This window comes from Poecilia latipinna, unplaced genomic scaffold (assembly GCF_001443285.1).
Source record: "Poecilia latipinna isolate Pla-1442-1.1 unplaced genomic scaffold, P_latipinna-1.0 Scaffold1652, whole genome shotgun sequence".
NCBI classification, from domain to species: domain Eukaryota; kingdom Metazoa; phylum Chordata; class Actinopteri; order Cyprinodontiformes; family Poeciliidae; genus Poecilia; species Poecilia latipinna.
The window spans coordinates 125,911-145,894 of NW_015114268.1; the positions used below are offsets into that span (position 1 = coordinate 125,911).

At 37.7% G+C, this 19,984-nt stretch overlaps 2 protein-coding genes across 4 annotated transcripts in view; one reads left to right on the forward strand and one right to left on the reverse strand.

The window, feature by feature from the left end:
- LOC106964290 (zinc finger CCHC domain-containing protein 24-like) overlaps positions 1–8,333 on the reverse strand; it is an 18,108-nt gene extending 9,775 nt beyond the window's left edge. Inside the window, exons 1-3 of one of the 2 annotated variants that reach the window (XM_015059705.1) lie at positions 7,553–8,333; positions 7,226–7,327; positions 5,650–5,850 (exon numbers count right to left, since the gene is read on the reverse strand). In XM_015059705.1, coding sequence (XP_014915191.1) covers positions 5,650–5,850; positions 7,226–7,327; positions 7,553–7,753 — 504 coding nt within the window. In that variant the 5' untranslated portion in view covers positions 7,754–8,333. The remainder of the gene's footprint in view (positions 1–5,649; positions 5,851–7,225; positions 7,328–7,552) is intronic. The other variant, XM_015059706.1, reaches the window with a different exon arrangement.
- Positions 8,334–10,729: 2,396 nt separating this feature from the next.
- On the forward strand, positions 10,730–19,746 carry LOC106964293 (annexin A4-like). 2 transcript variants are annotated; one of them, XM_015059710.1, is made up of 15 exons: positions 10,730–10,835; positions 12,638–12,974; positions 13,051–13,088; positions 13,234–13,377; positions 13,487–13,574; positions 13,693–13,787; positions 13,880–13,993; positions 14,546–14,636; positions 15,135–15,214; positions 15,928–15,984; positions 16,068–16,161; positions 16,271–16,366; positions 17,332–17,390; positions 17,509–17,631; positions 18,734–19,746. In XM_015059710.1, exons 2-15 carry the CDS (start codon positions 12,647–12,649, stop codon positions 18,791–18,793), a joined length of 1,467 nt encoding a protein of 488 aa, XP_014915196.1. In that variant the 5' UTR covers positions 10,730–10,835; positions 12,638–12,646; the 3' UTR covers positions 18,794–19,746. The 2 variants fall into 2 exon arrangements, with proteins under 2 accessions (XP_014915196.1, XP_014915194.1); XM_015059708.1 differs by having other exon boundaries at positions 10,731–10,839.
- Positions 19,747–19,984: the final 238 nt, after the last annotated feature.

The window sequence follows — 19,984 nt, forward strand, 5'->3', positions numbered from 1 at the left end:
GATAGAGATATATATATAAACAAAATATAATTTATATATATATATATATATATATATATATATATATATATATATATATATATATATATATATATATGTTGCCTAAGGGTGACAGATTAGCAGTAGAACTGATATTGATCAAACTTTGTTTTGTTTTTAAGTTGATAAAAAAAAGGGGGGAAACAGTTTATTCAAACTATTTAAATCTGTAGACTTTCTATGCATGAAAAAATATATTGACATAGAAAAAAACAATGGAATATGCGAAATATCAACACCAGCACAAATAAACAAAATAAATAGATATTGAGTAGCAGTTTTTATTCAAAAGATGCACTTTGAATTTGAGTCAACAGCAAACATTTCACTATAAGAGCACATATTCCCTATTTTTAGCTTCAAAAAGAACAGGAAAGATTTAAGAAATGAACATTTGCTCTAAATAACTCAGTCTGACTAATACAATTTGCATAAATGCAAACAATGTCATTAAGAAGCCTCAGTCCTGTCCAGGGTTTTAGTTTGTGATCTTGATGCATAGTCACGACACTGAGACTTTATTTTTTGTGAACCTTTGGGTTGCATCTAAGATTCTGAGTGTAGTTCAGTTTGTGAAACTCATTTTAAACAGTTAAACATGCAAACCCCTGGGTAAGTTCATTAGCGCAGAGGGATGACGGACACAGATTATCAAAGGGAGTCTATCTGCCCCACATTCCAGGGTTTTCTCTATCTCGCTCGCTGTACTCAGCAGATTGGTGGCAAAAAACAACAGACAGCTTACAGAGAACCGATAAGACAGATAAAGGGGCTATCAGTGAGAGTAAAAACAACAAAAAAAACAAAACAGCAGAAATAAGTGTTGCACTACAGTTTAACGTTGAATTCAATTCTATCTAAATCTAACATGGCTGCTAAGTTAACTGATCTTTCTAAATGTGTGTGTGCGTGGTTGTTTGACATCGCCTTTGTGGTGCCTGCTAGAAATACTGACCACCCGGCCATGAACCTGCAACGACAGTTATACTAAGATTACATTTAATTAAAATACTGTCATTAGCAAAACAGTATTTTAGGTATTTTAGATGAAGTTGCAAACTCAGAGGAAGAACTCTGACTGGCTAACCCCATCTGCTTTTAGGCACATGGCTGGAAAATAAGGTGCAGTTATCAAATTGCTCAAAAATGCACTCCTGGACAAAAAAAAGTTTAGATTGAAAATACAAATAAATTTTACTTTGAGTTAATGTTATGATTTTTTTTTTTTTTTTACATTTTGCTGCAAGTGTCAGTGTTACGGTATTTGCTATAATTTATTTTTTTCCTGATTATTTATGCTCCTGCCGCTGCTGTGAATGTTTTGTGCATTGTGTTCCGATGTTTTATGGTGAAAATAAAATGAAATGTGATTTAATAAAAAAAAAGGATCTCACGTAAACTACTATGACATTTTTTTTTTTTTAGGTTGGAGTTGTTTTTACATTTTAAAAGTCCAATTTGGTCTCGGTTCCTCACCAACAGATTTATCTTGGAGGTGAGATATTAAAAGATCTAACAGAGCCTTACTTTAGAAATTCCAAAATGAATAGGCAGAAATTCTCACTAACCTATGAATTCAACAAATCTCCTATGTTTTCTAAAAAAGAAAAAAAAAAGAAAAAAAACTTAAGTCCCAAAAAGAAAGCGCAGCTGAAATCCTTCAAAGAATGTGTGCCAAATTTTTGCATAAAATATAGACTCCAAACTGATCCCAGTTCAGTCAGTGCAGATAAATACAGTGCATTCAACCATTTAACTTTTTAAAATGTCCACAAACAAATTCTCCAGTGAGCCGAAACCAAAAACGCAACAGGATAAGCTGAAAAATCATCATCATCACATTGTGATGCCTAAGTTGGCAGCTGCACTGGTTGCCATAGAAACTAGCTCTGTTGTGTTTCATGTTTCTCAGATCCCCATGCAGGTTAGAAAACAATTACTCATTTATATTCTTGGCATTGCTTTGTGGATAATAAATAATAAATAATTGGGGACTTTTTTGAAAAAAGAAAAAAAAAGAAAAATGCTTGGCAGAGCTAAGCAAGGATTTCCCCACCTGTTTCCACTTTGCAAAGCTAAACATTTACGTCCTGTGAGAGGTAAAGACCTAGAATGAAGTTAACTGTTTAAAGATAACTAAACACATATTTTATATTTAATAGAGATTTATTCAACGAATATAAAATGCCAACATCAACCAGCATCACTTGTTAAAAATGTGACCTGAGCCATATACCATTCAGGACTATTCTTGTCTTTCTTTGCTATTTTATTGTGATTTTATTGTGATTTTATGTGATAAACCAACACATAGTAGTCCATCATTGTAAAGTGGAAGGATAGTACAGAGGGTACAATTTTTAGGAATAAGAAAGTGTGGCATGCACTTGTGTTTTCCCCTCTTTTAACCCAATATAACCAGTATTGACAAGTGGCAACTAGAAAGAGCCACTGCTGAAAGAAAACCATAAAAAATGTCTTTTTCAAATTGGCTCTAAATGCAGGGGACACAGCAGGTCTGGGGAAGAAGGCACTCCAGTACTCTGGGCAAATGACTCCAAATTTGAACATTTTAGCAAATAAACCAGCATGGTAAGGTAGAAAAAAAAAAAAAACACAGCAAGCAAGCAAGTTATAACTTTAAATATCTCTGTTCACTTTCAAAGACCAAAAATAAATCAAGGAATTCCTTCTGCGGTTATCAGAAGTTTCCCTGTTCGGACTGATTATCCAGGCAGGCTCTTCCCTCCATTCAAACATGATTAAACTGTAGCTGAAAAAGACATACACCCTCTTCCTGCACGACCCAGTGTTTCCAAAAACACGCAGCCGATCTGGCGGTCTCCGGGCAGCTGCTTTGGTTGTTTGCGAATGTCATGTCTGACGGTTGCTTCTCAGTGCTAGCAGAGAGAGACGGAGATGACTCCGGCCAACGGAGATGTGCGAACAATGCGGCCTGACTTCCTGACCTTTGGTTCCACAGAAACAATGCTCCACTTATTTACTCCATGCCCTTCCCACATGGAAGGGCATGGAGTAAATAAGTTACTGTCAGCACTGTGACTTTTCTGTATTATCTTACCAGGAGCAGGCTCTAGCTACTATACTAGCAAAGAATAACTGAAACATAATTGCCTCAAATAATAGTTTGACCTCATTTAAAATATAAGCAATGCTTTACAAACTTTTTTTTTTTAAATCGCAAATTAAACTTTAACAAATGTTTTTGCATCCTGACATTGCAATAAGAAAGCCCAGCCAGTGAATGATTTCAGCTGTTTCAAGCTCAAAATACTTCAGATTCCAGTCAACATGAACAAAAAGCATATTGTTCATTAGTTATAGCCTCGGTTTGTTGTGGCTTCGACTGACGAGACCTTCTGTCGTGACTGTAATGCCACAATCATCTTCTTTGATTGGAATTATTAAAAACACATGACCAAAATATCAGACGTCATCGTTCTAAAGGAGAACTCAACCATAGATTGCAGGAATGGTTTCCAGATTTTGCACATTTCAAAAGATGATGTGTAAAGGAAACACAACTTTTAGTGTCTTAATCTGTCCCTGTAGCAAATAACCCAACTTTTTCAGTGTGGTGCTGTTGATCTATGACATTACTTATGGTTTTAAGTGCAGGAGGTGGCAGCAATGACTGCATAAATGCAGTAGGCCATCAGTCTTTAACACTCATGTGAAAAAAGGTAATACCAAGGCATATTAATTGACATTAATTCAGAACTTTGACTAGGCCCCTTGCAAACCTTTATTTCCCCCCCCACCCCCCTCCAATCAGAGGGGGACTTGCTGGTGCGATGTCATTCTTTCTCAGAATTCATGTTTCTTTCCGTTACCTCAAATCATCCATGTCAGGATGCAACGTGGAGCTGAAATATTGTAATCTCTCACTGATGACAAAAAACATTTTTGGTTAGCCTCCAATAAAAAAAAAGGAGCATAACTTAGGTCTCTTATTTAGAGCCCTACCATTGCTGTGCATTTTAGAAACTGAAAGGATTGCAGTCGATGCGAAGCGGTGGCGAATACAAAACAAGCCCAAACATTCTTCACTAACTGCTGGATTATCTGTGGCTCAAGTCTGACCTCATCAAACCTTTAAATACCTAAGAGAAAAAGTTACAAAACAAACACAGTGCCAGATACTAAAGATGTTATACATCTTTTTCATGAACAAAAAAGATGTTCATAAAAAACATCTTTTTTTTTGTTGTTCTTTTACATATGGGAACAATTTAAGAAGATATAAACCACCAGAAGTGAAAATTAACTGTTTATTACTACAGCTTTGAAAATAGCGTCTTATTTTCACAGACACTGACACATGTTCATAGTTGTGAACATATAAGTTCGCTGTAAAACTGTTTCTCCTCCTTCCTTACATTCCTACAAAACCTGCATTCTGTATGGAAGTGGACCAAACTTCTCATTATTCTCAGCTATGAGGACAAAACCGCAGCCTCAAAACCCAAAGACAAAAACATTGTGCTTTTTTGTTGTTTTGTTGTGGTTGTTTCCTGCGATGAAAAGGACAAGTAGTTAAAACTATTCCGTAATAATGCACTTTTGGTGATAACAGATGTGTAAGAAGTCAGTTAACTAGTCTGGCAGCTCTAAAGGGGAATCCAGGGGGCTTGAAGTGCTCCAAATTTAGTAAAAAAAAAAAAAAAAAAAAAAAAAAAAAAAACAGTCAAGCAAGTTGTCAGCTTTGTTGTTTTAGGACACAGAGGGCTGTCATTTACAGAACCATGAATGTTGCTTCCATAGCAGAAAATCAGAAGGAGAAAGTCTGACAGACATTTTTTGATATTGACGCCACGCACATCCCAGCTATGAAATGAAGCGCACCAACAAGTCCTTGTCTTAAAGGAAATGTCTATAGACATAGATCAAGTTGAGATCCCATGGCATGAACTTAAACAGACAAAACAGTCATTCCTTAAAAGACTTACATCAGACAGTGATTCTTTTGTTATAGCAGGTAAACATGCTGGGAGACTGTTTAAGTTAAGACTCCACGGGTACGCAAAAATCATATTCACCGTCTAATTGTTTCCATTACACCTTACAAATGTCAGGGACTTCCCTGAGACCGTGATCAATGAGGAACCACAGCTGCACATAAAGCTGTGGTAACATTACTTTCATGTTTAGAGTGGAGGTCTTGCCTAGTTCTACGGAGGAACCTATCATCTTTCATTAAGGCTGCCTCCCACATCCAATCTGGCATCTGCTGCTCATTACCAGCCTGCCCTGGTCTATCTAACTCAAATATGTGCTGAAGAAACTATTTTTGCGCTGAAAAGAATAATGCACAAATTATATTCTTACATCAGAGTTAAAATTCAGAAGAATAAAAGCTGGGGCGAAGGCCTGCATGTGCAAGACAGCAGGAGGATTTAATCTTGGACTCTTTCATGGACATAGTCAAATCCTTTTGATCTATTTTTCTAACGTTACATCACTTCATATGTTCTACAAAGAGCTCTAAAGTATTCGACAAACAGCCCACACAACTGCACAAGCTGTTTCACATTAGGTTGTTCGCGGATCTGCTCCTGCCTGATGTGCAGCATCACACACACGCCTCACCTGAGGGCAGTCTTTGATGTAGTGTCCTTTGTTGAAGCATAGGTGGCACAAGTAGTTGGGCGGCGGCCTTTTGCTGGGTTTGTGCGTCTCGGGGGACAGGGAGATATCTGAGAAGTGGTCCGCCAGAGAGTTCAGACCGTCAACGATGTTGCTGAAGGACCCGTATGGAGAGGAGCCTTTGTAGAAACTTTTAGTCAAAGCCTTTAAGGAAAAAGAAGACGGGCAGGGGAGGGGAGGGGGGGGAAGCAACACTGGTTATGCTCTCCAACTTTTAAACTGGAATTTGTGACTTCAGGGGACCTTTCTGTTGAGTTTTCCAAATTAAAATGTGGAAATGTTAGGTTCTGAATAAAATTTGAACACAAAATGAAATTACATTGCACTAGTCACCGTTTCACCACTTCTGGATGAGGTTTATGATTTTTTTTATGTCTATTTATGCCACTTGAAACTTAGAAATACTTCTGAATACATTGGCAATGCATAATTAACAGCAGTGTCATCATGTTAGTTAAGAGATTTAAACAACATGAAGTGGTGCCCACCACATCATGACGCTGCCACCACCGAGCGTTGCAGTGGGGATGATTTCATAACAGAAATGTACTGCTGTTTTATGATGATGGTCCTTGTAAAATTTGGTATTCACTGGAGAAGATTGAGAAGCACCGCCTTAGAGCGCTATTTAGCTCAGCTCTGCACAGAAGAACTGCCTGTATCCCAAATTACAAAAACCCATTGTTGTGACTCTGCAGCAGAAGAGCATTTTGCATGCATTGTCCCATCCGTCACCCAGATTGATTACCCTGTTTTTCCCTGCAACGCTGAAACCCAGCAGTTTTTGAATTTCTGCAGATGTGTACTCTCTGCTGTGTTCACTGTGTGACCCAATAGTGTCCATTTCCTCGTAAGAACAAAATGCCTTTGTCACGCATTACTCCAACTGGTCCTAGTGGCAGGACATAAACAGCATCTTTGTGCCTGTGGAGGAGACGGGTGCTATGGCACCATGGGGAAAAACATGAAGACAAGCCTGCAGATGCTGTCTGTTTAATCTGAAGGCATTATGGACATTGAAATGTGCAGTCATTCTGTTGTCCTGTATTTTATTACTGTACTCGGTTTATGTTAGCTGTCAAATTTACAGTGGTGTATTTGCCCTGTTACAGATTTATTCTCTTTGATTTTTAGACACACTTAAATATTGACCAACTGTTCTTTGTCTTTCTTCAAAATTCAGTATAATCTAAGTCCTCTAAAGCTCTATTTGTGGATGATGGAGTTCTGGGACCTTTAAAAAGGCATTTCTGTCCCTTTCCAGACTGATAAGGTCATGACTTGGTGCTTTTTGAGATCATTTAGCCTACTTCATGCTGGTTGACTGGTTCTGATTTTTTTTTCTCTCCACCTAAGGTGGGCAATTCCTTTTTCACAAAACGCCAACTTGGTTTTATTCACTTCATAAATGAAAACATAATTTAAAAAATGCTTTTCGTTTTACTCTTGGTATATTTTTTTTGACAGATATTAAAATGTGTTCAAGTGTGACAAAAAGTAAAATCATAATAATTCTAACCTTAAATGCCTCAATTTCCCTTTCTATGTTTGTCTTCTTCAGTGCAAATTCGTCAGACCAAGGGTGAGGTCCAAAAACCTTGCACACATTGACACCAGAAGTCTGTAAACATTTGGGCACAAAACGCATGTTCAAATATTTCCCACTATACATTGCGACCCAAGAAAGGCGTGCAGCAGGTGAGATTTACTGTACGGGAAACAGATTTCTTTCTTTCTTTCTTTTTTTTTTTTTTGTATGGCTAAAAAAAAAGGAAAAAAAAAGTTTTATGCACATCGTAAAACATCCATTCAAAGTGTGAATCATTGTGGTCGCTTCATGATGTACCTCAGTGTTCAGATGGAAGAAGTTGCTGAGATAGTTGGAGCTCAGATCAGCCGCGATGCGCTCCGTCCCGTCCCGAGTGGAGGAGTCCGACTCGACCTTAACGCCGTCGAAGGCGCTGCCCGGGGCGTCCTGCAAGGACATGTACACCCAGCTGAGCAGCTGAGCGGGTTGGTACAAGCCGGCCTCTATTGCAGACATCATGTCGTCCCTGGAGGAGGACAGCTGCGTGACTGCGTCTCTTACTGAAACAGAACCGCCGGGATTCGCTCAGTCATCCCTGTGGTCCGGATTACTGCATGTGAAATCCCTCTTGTGTTCACTTGTATGGAGCCATGAGAGGATCCCCCCCCCAAAACGGGATGCACTGTGTCAGGCTGGAGGAACCATAGCCTGAATGCCAGGTTTCAGGGTGGCGCCACAGCAACTCTAGGAGATCCCTCGTGTGTGTTCACAGTTTCCTTGCCACACCTCTGTAGACGCTAGTGACAATCAGAAACTAGAGATTTTACAGTTAAATTACGTGTCAAAGCATATTTTAATTTTAAATGCGGAGCAAATGTTATATATTACTCATACAAAGTTAAATTAATAATGTCCCACCATGTGTTTGCTGAGGATAACTTTTTTTTACTGACAAAGCTGGTGAATAATAATTAAAAAGTAAATCAGAATACAACACAGGACTCTGCAAATAGCCTATCATTAGCGCACTGCTGCCATCTAGTGTTCAGACGTTATACTGTATCAACACAGGCCACAGAAAGTGAAATAAGTCATTAATTCACATTCTGTGAATGTGTTACCTCACACTCTGTGAAATAATATTAATGATATTAATAATGTGTGTCTCTTCACACACACACACACACACTTTGCAGCCTCTAACAGGTTATCTTCCAGGGTTGTCCTGTATTTAGCTTTATTCATCTTCCCATAAGCATCCCCACAGCACTATCAAGCCACTGCCATGTTTCACCATGAAGATGTTGTGTTCAGAGTGGCAGTGTTCGTTTTCCACTACATGTAGCATTTTGCATTTAGGCTAAAAACTTTGATTTAGGTCTTACATGATCAGAGTCTCTTCTTTCCCAAATTTTCTGTGTTCCCTCATTGTTTGATGAACTATAAACCCAATGTGTTGAGGTTTTTTTTTTCAACAGTGCCTTCCTTCTTGACACTTTTAAGACCCAATTTGTAAATTTCACAAGAAATAGTTGTCCTGTCCTGACAGTGATCTTATTGATGCTGTTTGATCATTGTCTAACAAATCTCCAAAGCATTCATAGAATAGTTGTATTTATATGATTATATGATGAAAATATATAGGTGGACTTTACTTGCTGATTAAGGCACATCTGATGGCAGTTGGATGCAACTAATAAGGTCAAATGGGGATAAATGCATGCTTTTTGTGCTGGCCGGTCACATAACATTGCATGGCGTTATACAATCTACATAACTGATGCTTTTCAGTAACCCATTCAGTAATGGGAGCAGTACCTACCTTTGAATTTAAACAAAGAAGTCAAACAAAATGAGTTCTTGAGTTCTTTCTTAATGTTGAACAGCTTCTCATCACAGGAGACACAGGAGGAACTCATCCAACTTAGCCTGTGAGGACACCTTAATAACACCTTAAAACACAATAATAATAATCCTGAACTTCAACTTCAAAATGTTAAACAAAAACAACCAAAAAAATATTTTTGCAGTTCATGTGAGTTATCTCCATAATTAGATAACATGTCCCCAAAAAACAACAAAAAAAAAACAACAACAACAAAAAACTTTTGTGTTAGAAAAATGATAACTTGCCCTTTTTGGAATGTAGAAACTTAGCAATCTGTTAACCAACTACTTAGATTTCATTTACCTTCCTACTCTTTCAGGAAACTGTCTGTTACAGTTAACAACTTGAGTTTTTTTTTTTAATTATTCTTCTCTTTAGCGATGAGCTATGTGGTGAAATCTCCCCACAAAGAGGTTTCCACAGTTTGAGTTTAACACGAATGTCAGAGCAAGTGTGAAAGCAAAAGCGGACAGCTGAGTGTGATGTGGCAAGCCAAAGCACTTCCTGTGCACAAACTGAACATTTTGCTCCAAATAGTAAAAAAAAAAATGTACTGTAATAAACAATATTTGTATTTCTAATCAGACACTTAATGGGTAAAATAAAGTAAATGTGATTGGTGAACTGGAGAGAAAAATTAAGTAGTTACCTTCATCACACTCAGGAAGAAAAGTAGCAGCCAGATGCTGCTAACCAATGCATCTCATTAACAGGATGTTGTTTACGCCAAATTCTAACCCTACAGTGTGAAAGTTGCAGCTAAAATCAAGAGTTACTTTTCCAATCTGTTGTTGTTCAGTTTTAGTGAACCTGTGTGCACTGTAACCTCTGTTTCTGGTTCTGACCTGACAAGAATGGTACCCAGCGCTGTCCACTGTAGTCCATCTACTTCATGGTTTGACATGTCATTTATTCAGATATGCTATTCTGCATACCTTGAATGCAACGAGTGTGTTTTTTTTTTTAAACTGAGCAACTGTCATGTTTCTGTCATCCTGAATCAGTAAGCCCATTCTATACCGACCTCTGACATCAACAATGCATTTTTGCATTCCAGGAGATCAGCAGTTTCTGAAATACTACCAGCCTGTCTGGCACCAACAACAATACTCAAAATTCAAATAAATTTTTGTTTCTCCTCCTATTCTGATGATTGGTTTGAAGTTCAGGTGTCCTTTTCACCTCCTCCAGATCCTGGCTGGCTGATCCTATTTTGTGTTTACAAGAAATTTAACAGCTGCAGGTCAAGTGGCTAGGGAATCTAATTCAATTCAAATTTTGCTTAATATAGATTTTTCTTTAATCTATTTCGAGATATACAAATATAATATTAAGTTCAAACCACTCCAGGCTCCACAATCCTCCAGACAGGCTGTATTTCGTCATTTTATTACATTTTAGGGAGGAAAAAAATACCCGTTATATAGCAATGGAAACCTATCCCGGGACTTTATTTTAGCGTCACTGCAATCATATTAGGTGGGAATGGAAAACATGACAGTTGATGTCTTGTTTATTGCGGAGAATGTGGTTGCAGCCACAGCTCTCTGAGTCACCAGCAGCCTCCGTCCTCTATCATTGGGAGCAAAGGTTGTTTAAAAAGGGGACGGAAACGGAGCCTGCAGAGGGACCCACCCACCTCCGTTAACTCCTCTAGAGTCACCGCTCCCTCGCGTTTCTCTTCCTGGATCTGACGGCGCAAACCAGTAATCTGTGAGTAAGTGTTTCTGTAGTTCTACAGCCTAAATCGAAGAATGTATTTGTATTTGTATTGTAGTTTTTCCAGAAAAAGCAGATTCAACAGTTTTGAGACTGTTTTGTTTTCGAGACTGGAATGTAGTAGATTAGCCTTGACCAAATGGAACTGATTCTGCGCAGAAGCTGCAGCAAAAGCTTGTTTGTTTTTTTCCGATTTTTTTTTCCGATGAAAACGGTCGCACCGTTGTTTTTGTTTTTACACTATAGCTATCAAACCTCCTATTACGCGTTTCTCTGTATCATTAAGGTTGGTTGCTAAAGGCACAAAGATGATAGTTTTCTTAAAAATGGTGGCAATTGTGTACAATTTCCCCCGAGTGCTTTAACATTTAAAGGAACAAAGTTTGAGCAAAATGTCGCTTTATTATCGTCGTTATATACGCTTATGCGAGTACTTGGGTATTAATGCGATTTTGCTGTAAAAATCTCGCAATTTTAGCTAGCTCCGGTATTGGGAAGTCAGGCCTGTGATGCTTTCAAGTTAGAAATGTTGCTGTGTTTGGGTGAGCTTCGTATTATTGTCCTTCACAAAAGTAAAATGCATGTCTAAGTCTAACTTAAGTCATCCTTAAAGTTTTTATCCTGGATACACAAAGCATATCTTAAAAAAACAATACAAAAACATTGTTATATATTTCTTCTCGCATCTTCTTGGCAAACTTTGATGATGGTTGTAAATCCCGCCTGGAAAAAAGATTTGATAATTACGACAGCACGTGAAAGCTTCACGGGTGTTTCGAGTCGAACATAAGAATACTGGAAAGCAGCTGGGTGTGTTCAACTTATTCTAGGAACTCTCATCTTTACAAAGGAGCTTAGTTTTTTAGGTTTAGAATAAGGGAATTTTGGTTTTAAATATTTTCTTTTATTTAATGGCAGAAACTAAAAATTGTTTGACCACAATTTAAGTTACTTTGTATAATGTAACTTAACTTTTGTTCATTTTATTTCAAGTAAACGACTTCGGATTTTTTTTTGGGAGGGAATTTCACATGACCGGTCTATGATGTGACATTCCAATAAAATCCACTGTTTTGCACACTTTTGAAGTAGAGGAAAAATGTTATGTGTTTATTTTTAAATTATATAAAAATGTTGTTTCTTGTATTAGTATTCATCCTCTCACTCTGATACCCCAAAATAAAATTCAGTGCAACCTGTCAAGTCATCTCATTAGATAGCCGTCACCTGTTTGTAATTTAATCTTAGTGTAAATGCAGCTGCTTAGTGAAGGCTTCATGGGTTTGTTAGTGCATATTACTGAACAAACAGGATCATGAAGATGAAGGAACACACCAGAAAATTCAAGGTTAAAGTTTTGAAGAAGTCAAAAGCAGGATTGGATTATAAAACATTATTGCAAGTTGTAATCATCTTGCAAAACATCGCACAACAGCAAATCGACTTGTATATGACCGTCTACCTAATAGCTTATCACCTAGCTTTATTAGAGGTCCTGTTTGCAGTAATGGGAAGTTATAAAGCCACGTCAATGATTGTGCAATTCGAACAGGTCTTGCAATGGATGCATTTGCATGTGAATGTTTAACTAAAGATAAAATATTTACCAGAAGGGGAAAGGAAATAATGTTACATGCCATTTTTACACCTGGGATATTAGGACCACATCAACATGTGATGAAAAGTGATAATATTTTTCTAATTTAAAACTAAGGGTTGTTAAGAAATTTCACATCAGGACCTTGGGAATTATACTGGGTTAGACAATGTTCCTTAAGTGTACATTATACTTCCAGATTCTGAAGATGAGTTACCCAGGATACCCACCACAATCCGGCGGATACCCACCACAGGGAGGGGGCTATCCGCCTCAGCCAGGGGCATATCCACCCCAACCGGGCGCATACCCACCGGCAGGGGGCGGCTATCCCCCAGCACCAGGTGCCTATCCTCCAGGAGGAGGAAGCTACCCCCCACAGGGCGGCGGATACCCTCCTCAGGCTGGATACCCGCCAGCAGCAGGGGGATATCCCCAAGCTGGAGGGTACCCTGCTCCAGCCGGAGGCTTTCCTCAGGCTGGTGGCTACCCTGCACAACCAGGTCAGGGAGGTTATCCCTCCATGCCTCCAGCAGGTGAGGCCACCAGAAAAATGTACAATTTGTTTAAAAGCAGAGCTTGGTTACATATTGACTGTTATTTACTTTGCAGGGGGAGGCTGGGGTGCAGCACCAGGTGGCTATGGCGCGGTAATTGAATCCTTATTTCTGCATCTCTGAAGTGGAATGTCTTACATAAAATGAACAGATAAAGGCTAACTAACCTTCATCTGTTTTCTAAGATTATTTTATCTGACCTTAAGTCCTCATAGCCCTTATACTTTTTTTTTTGCAGCCCGGAGGGGCTCCGCAAGGGTATCCAGGGGGCCCTGCCCCAAGCCAGCCAATGCCAAATTATCCCGGAGCCCCTGCTGGTGGCCCCTCGATGCCTGCATACGGGGGAGGCGTTCCAACCAACCCTCAGGCGCCAGCAATGGCTGTAGGTTTATACTTGTGCTTATTCAATAATTCCTCTTAAACCTCATACAGCCAAATGAATACACCTGTGTTTAGTGTGTTATATTTTATGTGCCAATATGCCGTTATAGAAAGGGTACAGGGGTTCCATCAAAGATTTCCCTGGAGCTGATCCACTGAAAGACGTTGAAATTCTTCGGAAAGCAATGAAGGGAATTGGTGAGTTACCACGGGGGAATAAATCCATGCGTCGCTTTCGTCTATTCACTGTTAGTCCACTTCTGAGTCACAGTTCAGAACATATGAATGGATTTTAAATACAAAAACTTTGAAACAGGAACTGATGAAAATGCCATTATTGAGCTCCTGGGAAATCGCTCCAACAAGCAGAGGGTTGCATTGATCTCAGCCTACAAGACTACATACGGAAAGGTTGATTTATTAGATTTTTTTTTTATTAATTTTTTCTTTTCCTTTCTGTGCTTTTGTTTACATTTTCATGTTTTTGTTTGATTGCCTTCCAGGATTTAATCCGTGATCTTAAGTCTGAACTTAGCAGAGACTTTGAAGACCTGGTTATTGCCATGTTGAAGACCCCTGCGCAGTTTGATGCCTCTGAGATGAGGGAGGCTATAAAGGTTGGAATGTATTGGTTTGATTGCATTTGATTCAGGTTAATGCATGGTCTCAAGATAAATGTGTCCAAGTCCCATGGTGTTTCACAATGATGTATATGATCCACTTTTGTCTGATCCAAATACATGCAGTTTAATTTAATCTAAATTACAGTCAAATTTAGTTGATTATATGAGGTCAGTTGATAAAATGGTGTCTAAGAAAGTCTGTAAAGCAGCAGCAGGTTGTTCTCTTATTGAGGAAAATGATACAAGTATAGAAGCATTGGGTCAGGAGTATTTTCTAAGACCCCCCCAAAAAAACAAAATAAAATATAAATGATGCATAAATGAAACGTAGATGAAAAGGATGAGGAAAATTGGCCATTTTGTCCTCTACATGCTTAAGCATAAAATACCACAGCTATAAACTATGAAGTTTGTAACTGAAAGGAAAGTTTGATCATGGAAAAAAAAAAAATGTTTTGGTTCCTTTTTTTACTTTAGTACCCACGTTCTCATTGGAGAAAGATTTTGAATGCCTGACTAAACATTTTTAATTTGTTGTATTTTAAGGGTGCTGGAACTGATGAAGCGTGTCTGATTGAGATCTTATCGTCACGTTCCAACGCAGAGATTCAAGAGATCAACAAAGTCTACAAAGCTGGTGAGTCAGTCCTGACATTTATGTTTTTATAACCAAAATCATCAAACTGAGCTCTCGGGCTGCAGGGAGAACGCAGGAGAAATTTAAACTTGGAATTTATGCAGTCTTCAGTATGTAGCAAGATATGATGTGCTTTTCATTTATTAGGTGTTTGCAACAAAAACAGCTTTCTAGTTCAGCAACACAGCATGGTGCCTTTGCTGGGTTTAGTATTGTAGCCAAAGAGGAAAACTGAGGCTCAAATCAGCAATATTACATGTGTTATTTTCATAAGTTGGTCTGTTAGACAATTACAATATTATATATTTTTTAAATAAATCTTTGCATGTTTTAGTGTTCTACATTTAAAATTTTCATGAACACTTATGATTTTCAATAGCCTGCATTGACACAATGCCATGACTTGTATTAAGAAAATCTCTTCTTCATCAGAGTTGAAACCAAATATTGAATCAACATTTTTTTCCCCTAAAAAAAAAAAATGTACCTTCTTTTCAGAATACGGAAAGAAACTGGAGGACGCCATTACCAGTGACACCTCTGGTCACTTCCGAAGACTCCTGGTGTCTCTTTGTCAGGTAGTTTTGTCTTGATTTTAAACATTGCAACCTACTGGGCGGCTAACTCTGAGATAATGTGAAGTATGTTTACCCTCGAGATACTCAGAGACCATAAAGTCAGTTAGAGTTTGTAGATCACAATCTGAGAGCTGATCACAATGATAAAAGCGTGAGAGAGGCGTGGAGGTTAAAAAAAAAACCCATTCAGCTGCAAGAGTTGTTCTTGTAGTGTGAATATGTGTGTGTGAAAGACTAGGTGTAGTGAGACGCTTTGGGGGACTTGATAAAGTGCTCTACCAGTACAGGCCATTTACCATTTATTCATTTTTGCCATGTTGCAACCGCATGAACACCAAAACAAAGCTGTATTTTTCTCTTCTGAAATGTTACACTACGAAGTTGTACATAATTACATAATTGGAAAGTAGAGAAAAATTATTAATGATTTCCGAAATGTTTTCTACTCCTAGAATCTAAAGTGTTATGTGCATTTTTATATTCAGCTCTCCAAACTCTTTGTATAGCTGCATGTCACTGCAATTATAGCTGCAACTCTTAGGGTATGTTACCAACGTCTTTGCACTACTTGAGGCTTAAATTTGTGCTCATTGTTTAAAAAGTCATCAGCTCATGCTCAGTCAGAGCAGAGTTACTTGGATGAAGCACTACCCCTGCTTGTAGTTTCCTATGCTCTCTGCCTCGCTGATGTCGTTTTGTTTTATTCAAATCAGGGAAATCGTGATGAAAGGGAGGCTGTTGACATCTCGCTGGCAAAACAGGACGCTCAGGTATGGATTTCAAGCTGGTTCGTAGTTTAAATGTGTTTAGGACGAACTTCAAAACAAGATCATCAAGTTTTCTCATTTCTTAGAAATTGTATGCGGCTGGTGAAAATAAAGTGGGAACTGATGAGTCACAGTTCAATGCAATCCTGTGCGCTCGCAGCAAGCCCCACCTGCGTGCAGGTGCGTGTTATTTGCTTGTTTTTTCGGGGGGTTTTGCATATAGTATGATTGTAACCAAGCTGTTTACCTTTCTTTCTCTTTTTTTTTATTTTTTTTTTTTTGCTGCCAGTCTTCCAGGAGTACCAGCAGATGACTGGGAGAGACATTGAAAAGAGTGTATGCAGGGAAATGTCAGGAAATCTGGAGTCTGGGATGGTGGCTGTTGGTGCGTTCACTAGTTTCAACTGTTGTTCCGTCTTAAGTGATAGTCAAAAACCAGTCAAGCAGCTTACTAATTCATTATCAAAATGAGTAGGCTGTCTGAAATCTACTATTAATATACAATCACAGGAATTGGCAGGGTCTTGCAAAATTATTCATTCATCTTGATTGTTTTTTTTTATTTTTTAAATCTTCTATCACATTACAATCGCAAATTTGATTGCATACCTTTAGGATATTGTGTGCTTCATCAACACAAAGTACGGCAACACGACAGTGTTTGGGACTGTTGTGTTAAGTGTCGGGTTTCTCTCCCATGCAGTGTTTGCACGTAGCATATTAGGTTAAATTTTGGTCTCATCTGACCAAACCGCCTTCATGTTTCTGCGGTTTTTCATGTCCAGGGTTCCTATGCAACTGATTTCAGTACTTTACCGGTCTGGATAATTTAAAAAAAGAAAATAAAAGCATTGACAATATAAGTACTTTCACTTTAACTATTGTATTTTTTTTGCATTGTTTAAATGTTGTTCTTTCTCACGACCATTTTGTTCTTTTCCCCCTTCTTCCTTTCTACTTCTCTTCCTAATGCCATTCCTTCTTTTTCTATTTTTGAATGCCCTTCTTAAATCCTTTTGCACTACTTTGTGTTGATCTACCACATAAAATCCCAATAATACCTCGAAACTTGGTTGTAACAAAATGTGGGCGAATTGAATAGTTGTGAATACTTTTACAAGGCACTGTGCTTGACATAAGTTTGACAGTAAAACCTTAGCATAACATTTGTTGAAGTTTGTCATTAAATTACATGAATAAAAGCACACAACATCACAAGAAAGGTGGATTAACACAGACTTGATCATTTTTGACTAGTAGAGATTTTGAAAAAAATAGGAGAAGAAAAAATTCTAGAACTTCTATCACAGAAAAAGCAACACGTTACATTCTGGTCTCTGTTTATTTTAGTCAAATGCATCAAGAATACTCCAGCCTACTTCGCTGAACGGCTCCACAAGGCCATGAAGGTACACTTTTCCATCATCTTTTCATTTCTTTATAATTGTGAAAAGCTGTTGCCATCCCGTAATGTGTAATAAGGGATGGGAGAGTGTAATGGACGTCTACCTAATGATTTGCCAACAGGGAGCAGGGACCAAGGACACGACCCTCATCCGTGTCATGGTGTCCCGCTCTGAGGTGGACATGCTGGATATCAGACAGGAGTTTGTGAAGGCCTACGGGAAGTCACTGTACAATCACATCTCTGTAAGCTCCACTCATAATGTTCAGTCCAAGTTTCGCCTAATGCACTGTCTGCATTTATTGGTAAAGGTGTGTAAAAAGCCTAAAAATTAATAGAACTTAATTGTAGGGGGCACTTATTGTGAAAACTTGTAAAACTGCATTTAATTTAAATGTAAGTTTTAATTTTTTTACAAAAACATAATTACTGGTTCTACTGCATTTAATAGTTTGTTTTTTTTGCCAACAACACTTTGTTTTCTCCTTCAACATTTTGTAAGGTTAAAACATATTTGACAATTCCTCTTTGGAAGAAGTAGAGATTTTTTTTTTCCTGTGTCCTCTTTTGCTCTGTTCTCTTCAGCTCACATTTCAATTTTTTTTTTTAAAGATGTTAGACATATAAACTCCGATGGCCATGGAAGAAAGTGGATTTTCATGGTTCAACGCAGATGAACTGTGTCTCCATTGACTTTCCACATATTCTGGGTTATCACCTTGTCGACCGTCCCCACAGTAACCGATTTTCAGTTGTTGTTTTTATTTTTTTTTATTTTTTTTTTTGTGAGAGTCAGTGTTATTTTTAACATGTACCAGTTTATATTCAGGAGTGTCAAGGTAAATGAGTTCGTTGCAATCCTAGATAACGTAAATGTAACTTTTATTTAAGACTAACTGATATTTAGAAGAGTTTAAGACTCCATCGTCTCTAAAAAAAAAAGTAGAGAAAAACATCCACTGCATCACAGATTCTCCACTATACTAAAGAATCAGACATAAGGTGTTTTCCTACATACTTTGTTTTATACCAGACTCTCCTGGAGTGTTTGCTGCTGACAAGCACACAATTAAAGTTAAAGTCCCAGGAGTTCTTTTGGAACAAATGCATGTTCCAAAAAAATAAATAAATACATTTTTTTAGAAATAGATTACTTATTATAATCTTAAAGACACTTTGACTTTAAAACTATAAATACAAAGTAATCTAAACGTTTCCCTGCACAATTGCTGCTGCAATAAAGATTTTGTTTAAATGTAAGGCTTTTTACACATTTTTACCCACAGTGAGTTTGGAGGGTATTGTATTTGCTTGTGTGATATAGTTTTGTTTTTGTGTGTTTCTCAGAGTGATACTTCAGGGGATTACAAGAAGCTGCTGTTGAAGCTGTGTGGCGGAAACGACTAAACGGAACGACCACAGAGGGACAATATATACGTCCACAATGAAACAATATACGTAGGACATATATCGCGTCTGAAGCATGCTGCAAATGCCTTTAGCCAATCAATATTGATTATATATTTTCATATATACGTAACATGATTTTTTTGATATACTATTAGGTGCACTAGTTCAGTGACAAATCAGATTTTAAAGAAAGTTATTCTTGTGTGATTTGTGCCACATTTCCTACATCATTCTATAGTAAAATTATGTCTGTCCCACATAATAAAAATAATATATTAAGTTTGCTTTGTAATCCTTTAAACTTAAAGTCTGCTGTAGTTTGCAGCTCTCTTGAAAGAAAATCATCTTTAAGGAAAGAAGGAATATAAGCATTGGCAGTGACTATGCAATTTATACTATTAAAAGTATGAATTTTAATAGTATAAAAAATGTACTAAAACTATTTTGGTAAATAAAATATTTAGATTATAGCTCACAGTTTTGCTGTGGCAATGAAGGTATTAACAAAACTCCATGAATGTCATATGAGTTATCAGAAAGAAAAAAAACATTAACAAAACTCCCAGCAGAAGTCACATGATAAGATTCATGTTTAGGAAGCCACAGTTATGCTTACACTAACTTTTGAATGTGTGAAATAAAAAAACCCCTGCAAAGATCCTCTCCTCTCTGCCTTTAGTTTCGCAAACATTTTTTACTCCGCTTGCAAGCCTTTGAAAATTAGCTTTAAGGGTTTTCCTGTAACTGCTTAATTTTTATGGCAACGTTCTTATACTGAGTGCCAAGAAGCCAAAGACTAAAAACAGATCATGTTATACATATTTGAGCGTGTTCCTCTGTGAGGTGTTTGCATGTAAAGCATGTCAGCCACACATAACGTTAGGATGTAACAGCCGAAATATAATTTTTTTGTCTTGTTTAATAAATAAAAACTGTTTACTTTGCCTTAATTTGAGTGTTTGTTTGGGTTTATGCTTTGCTGCCAGTAGAGGGCCCCTGATTCACTTTTTAGTTTCAGTTCATGTTCGGTGACGGTTTTTCTGGAACTGAAACTTCATTCAGTTTTATTTTTCCGATTTATTTCAAAATACATAAATCAGTACTCTCCACAAAAATTTAAAACAAGGTTGTTAAAAATATACTACGATAATAAAATATGGGAAAGGAAAAAAAAAATGTTGTACATGT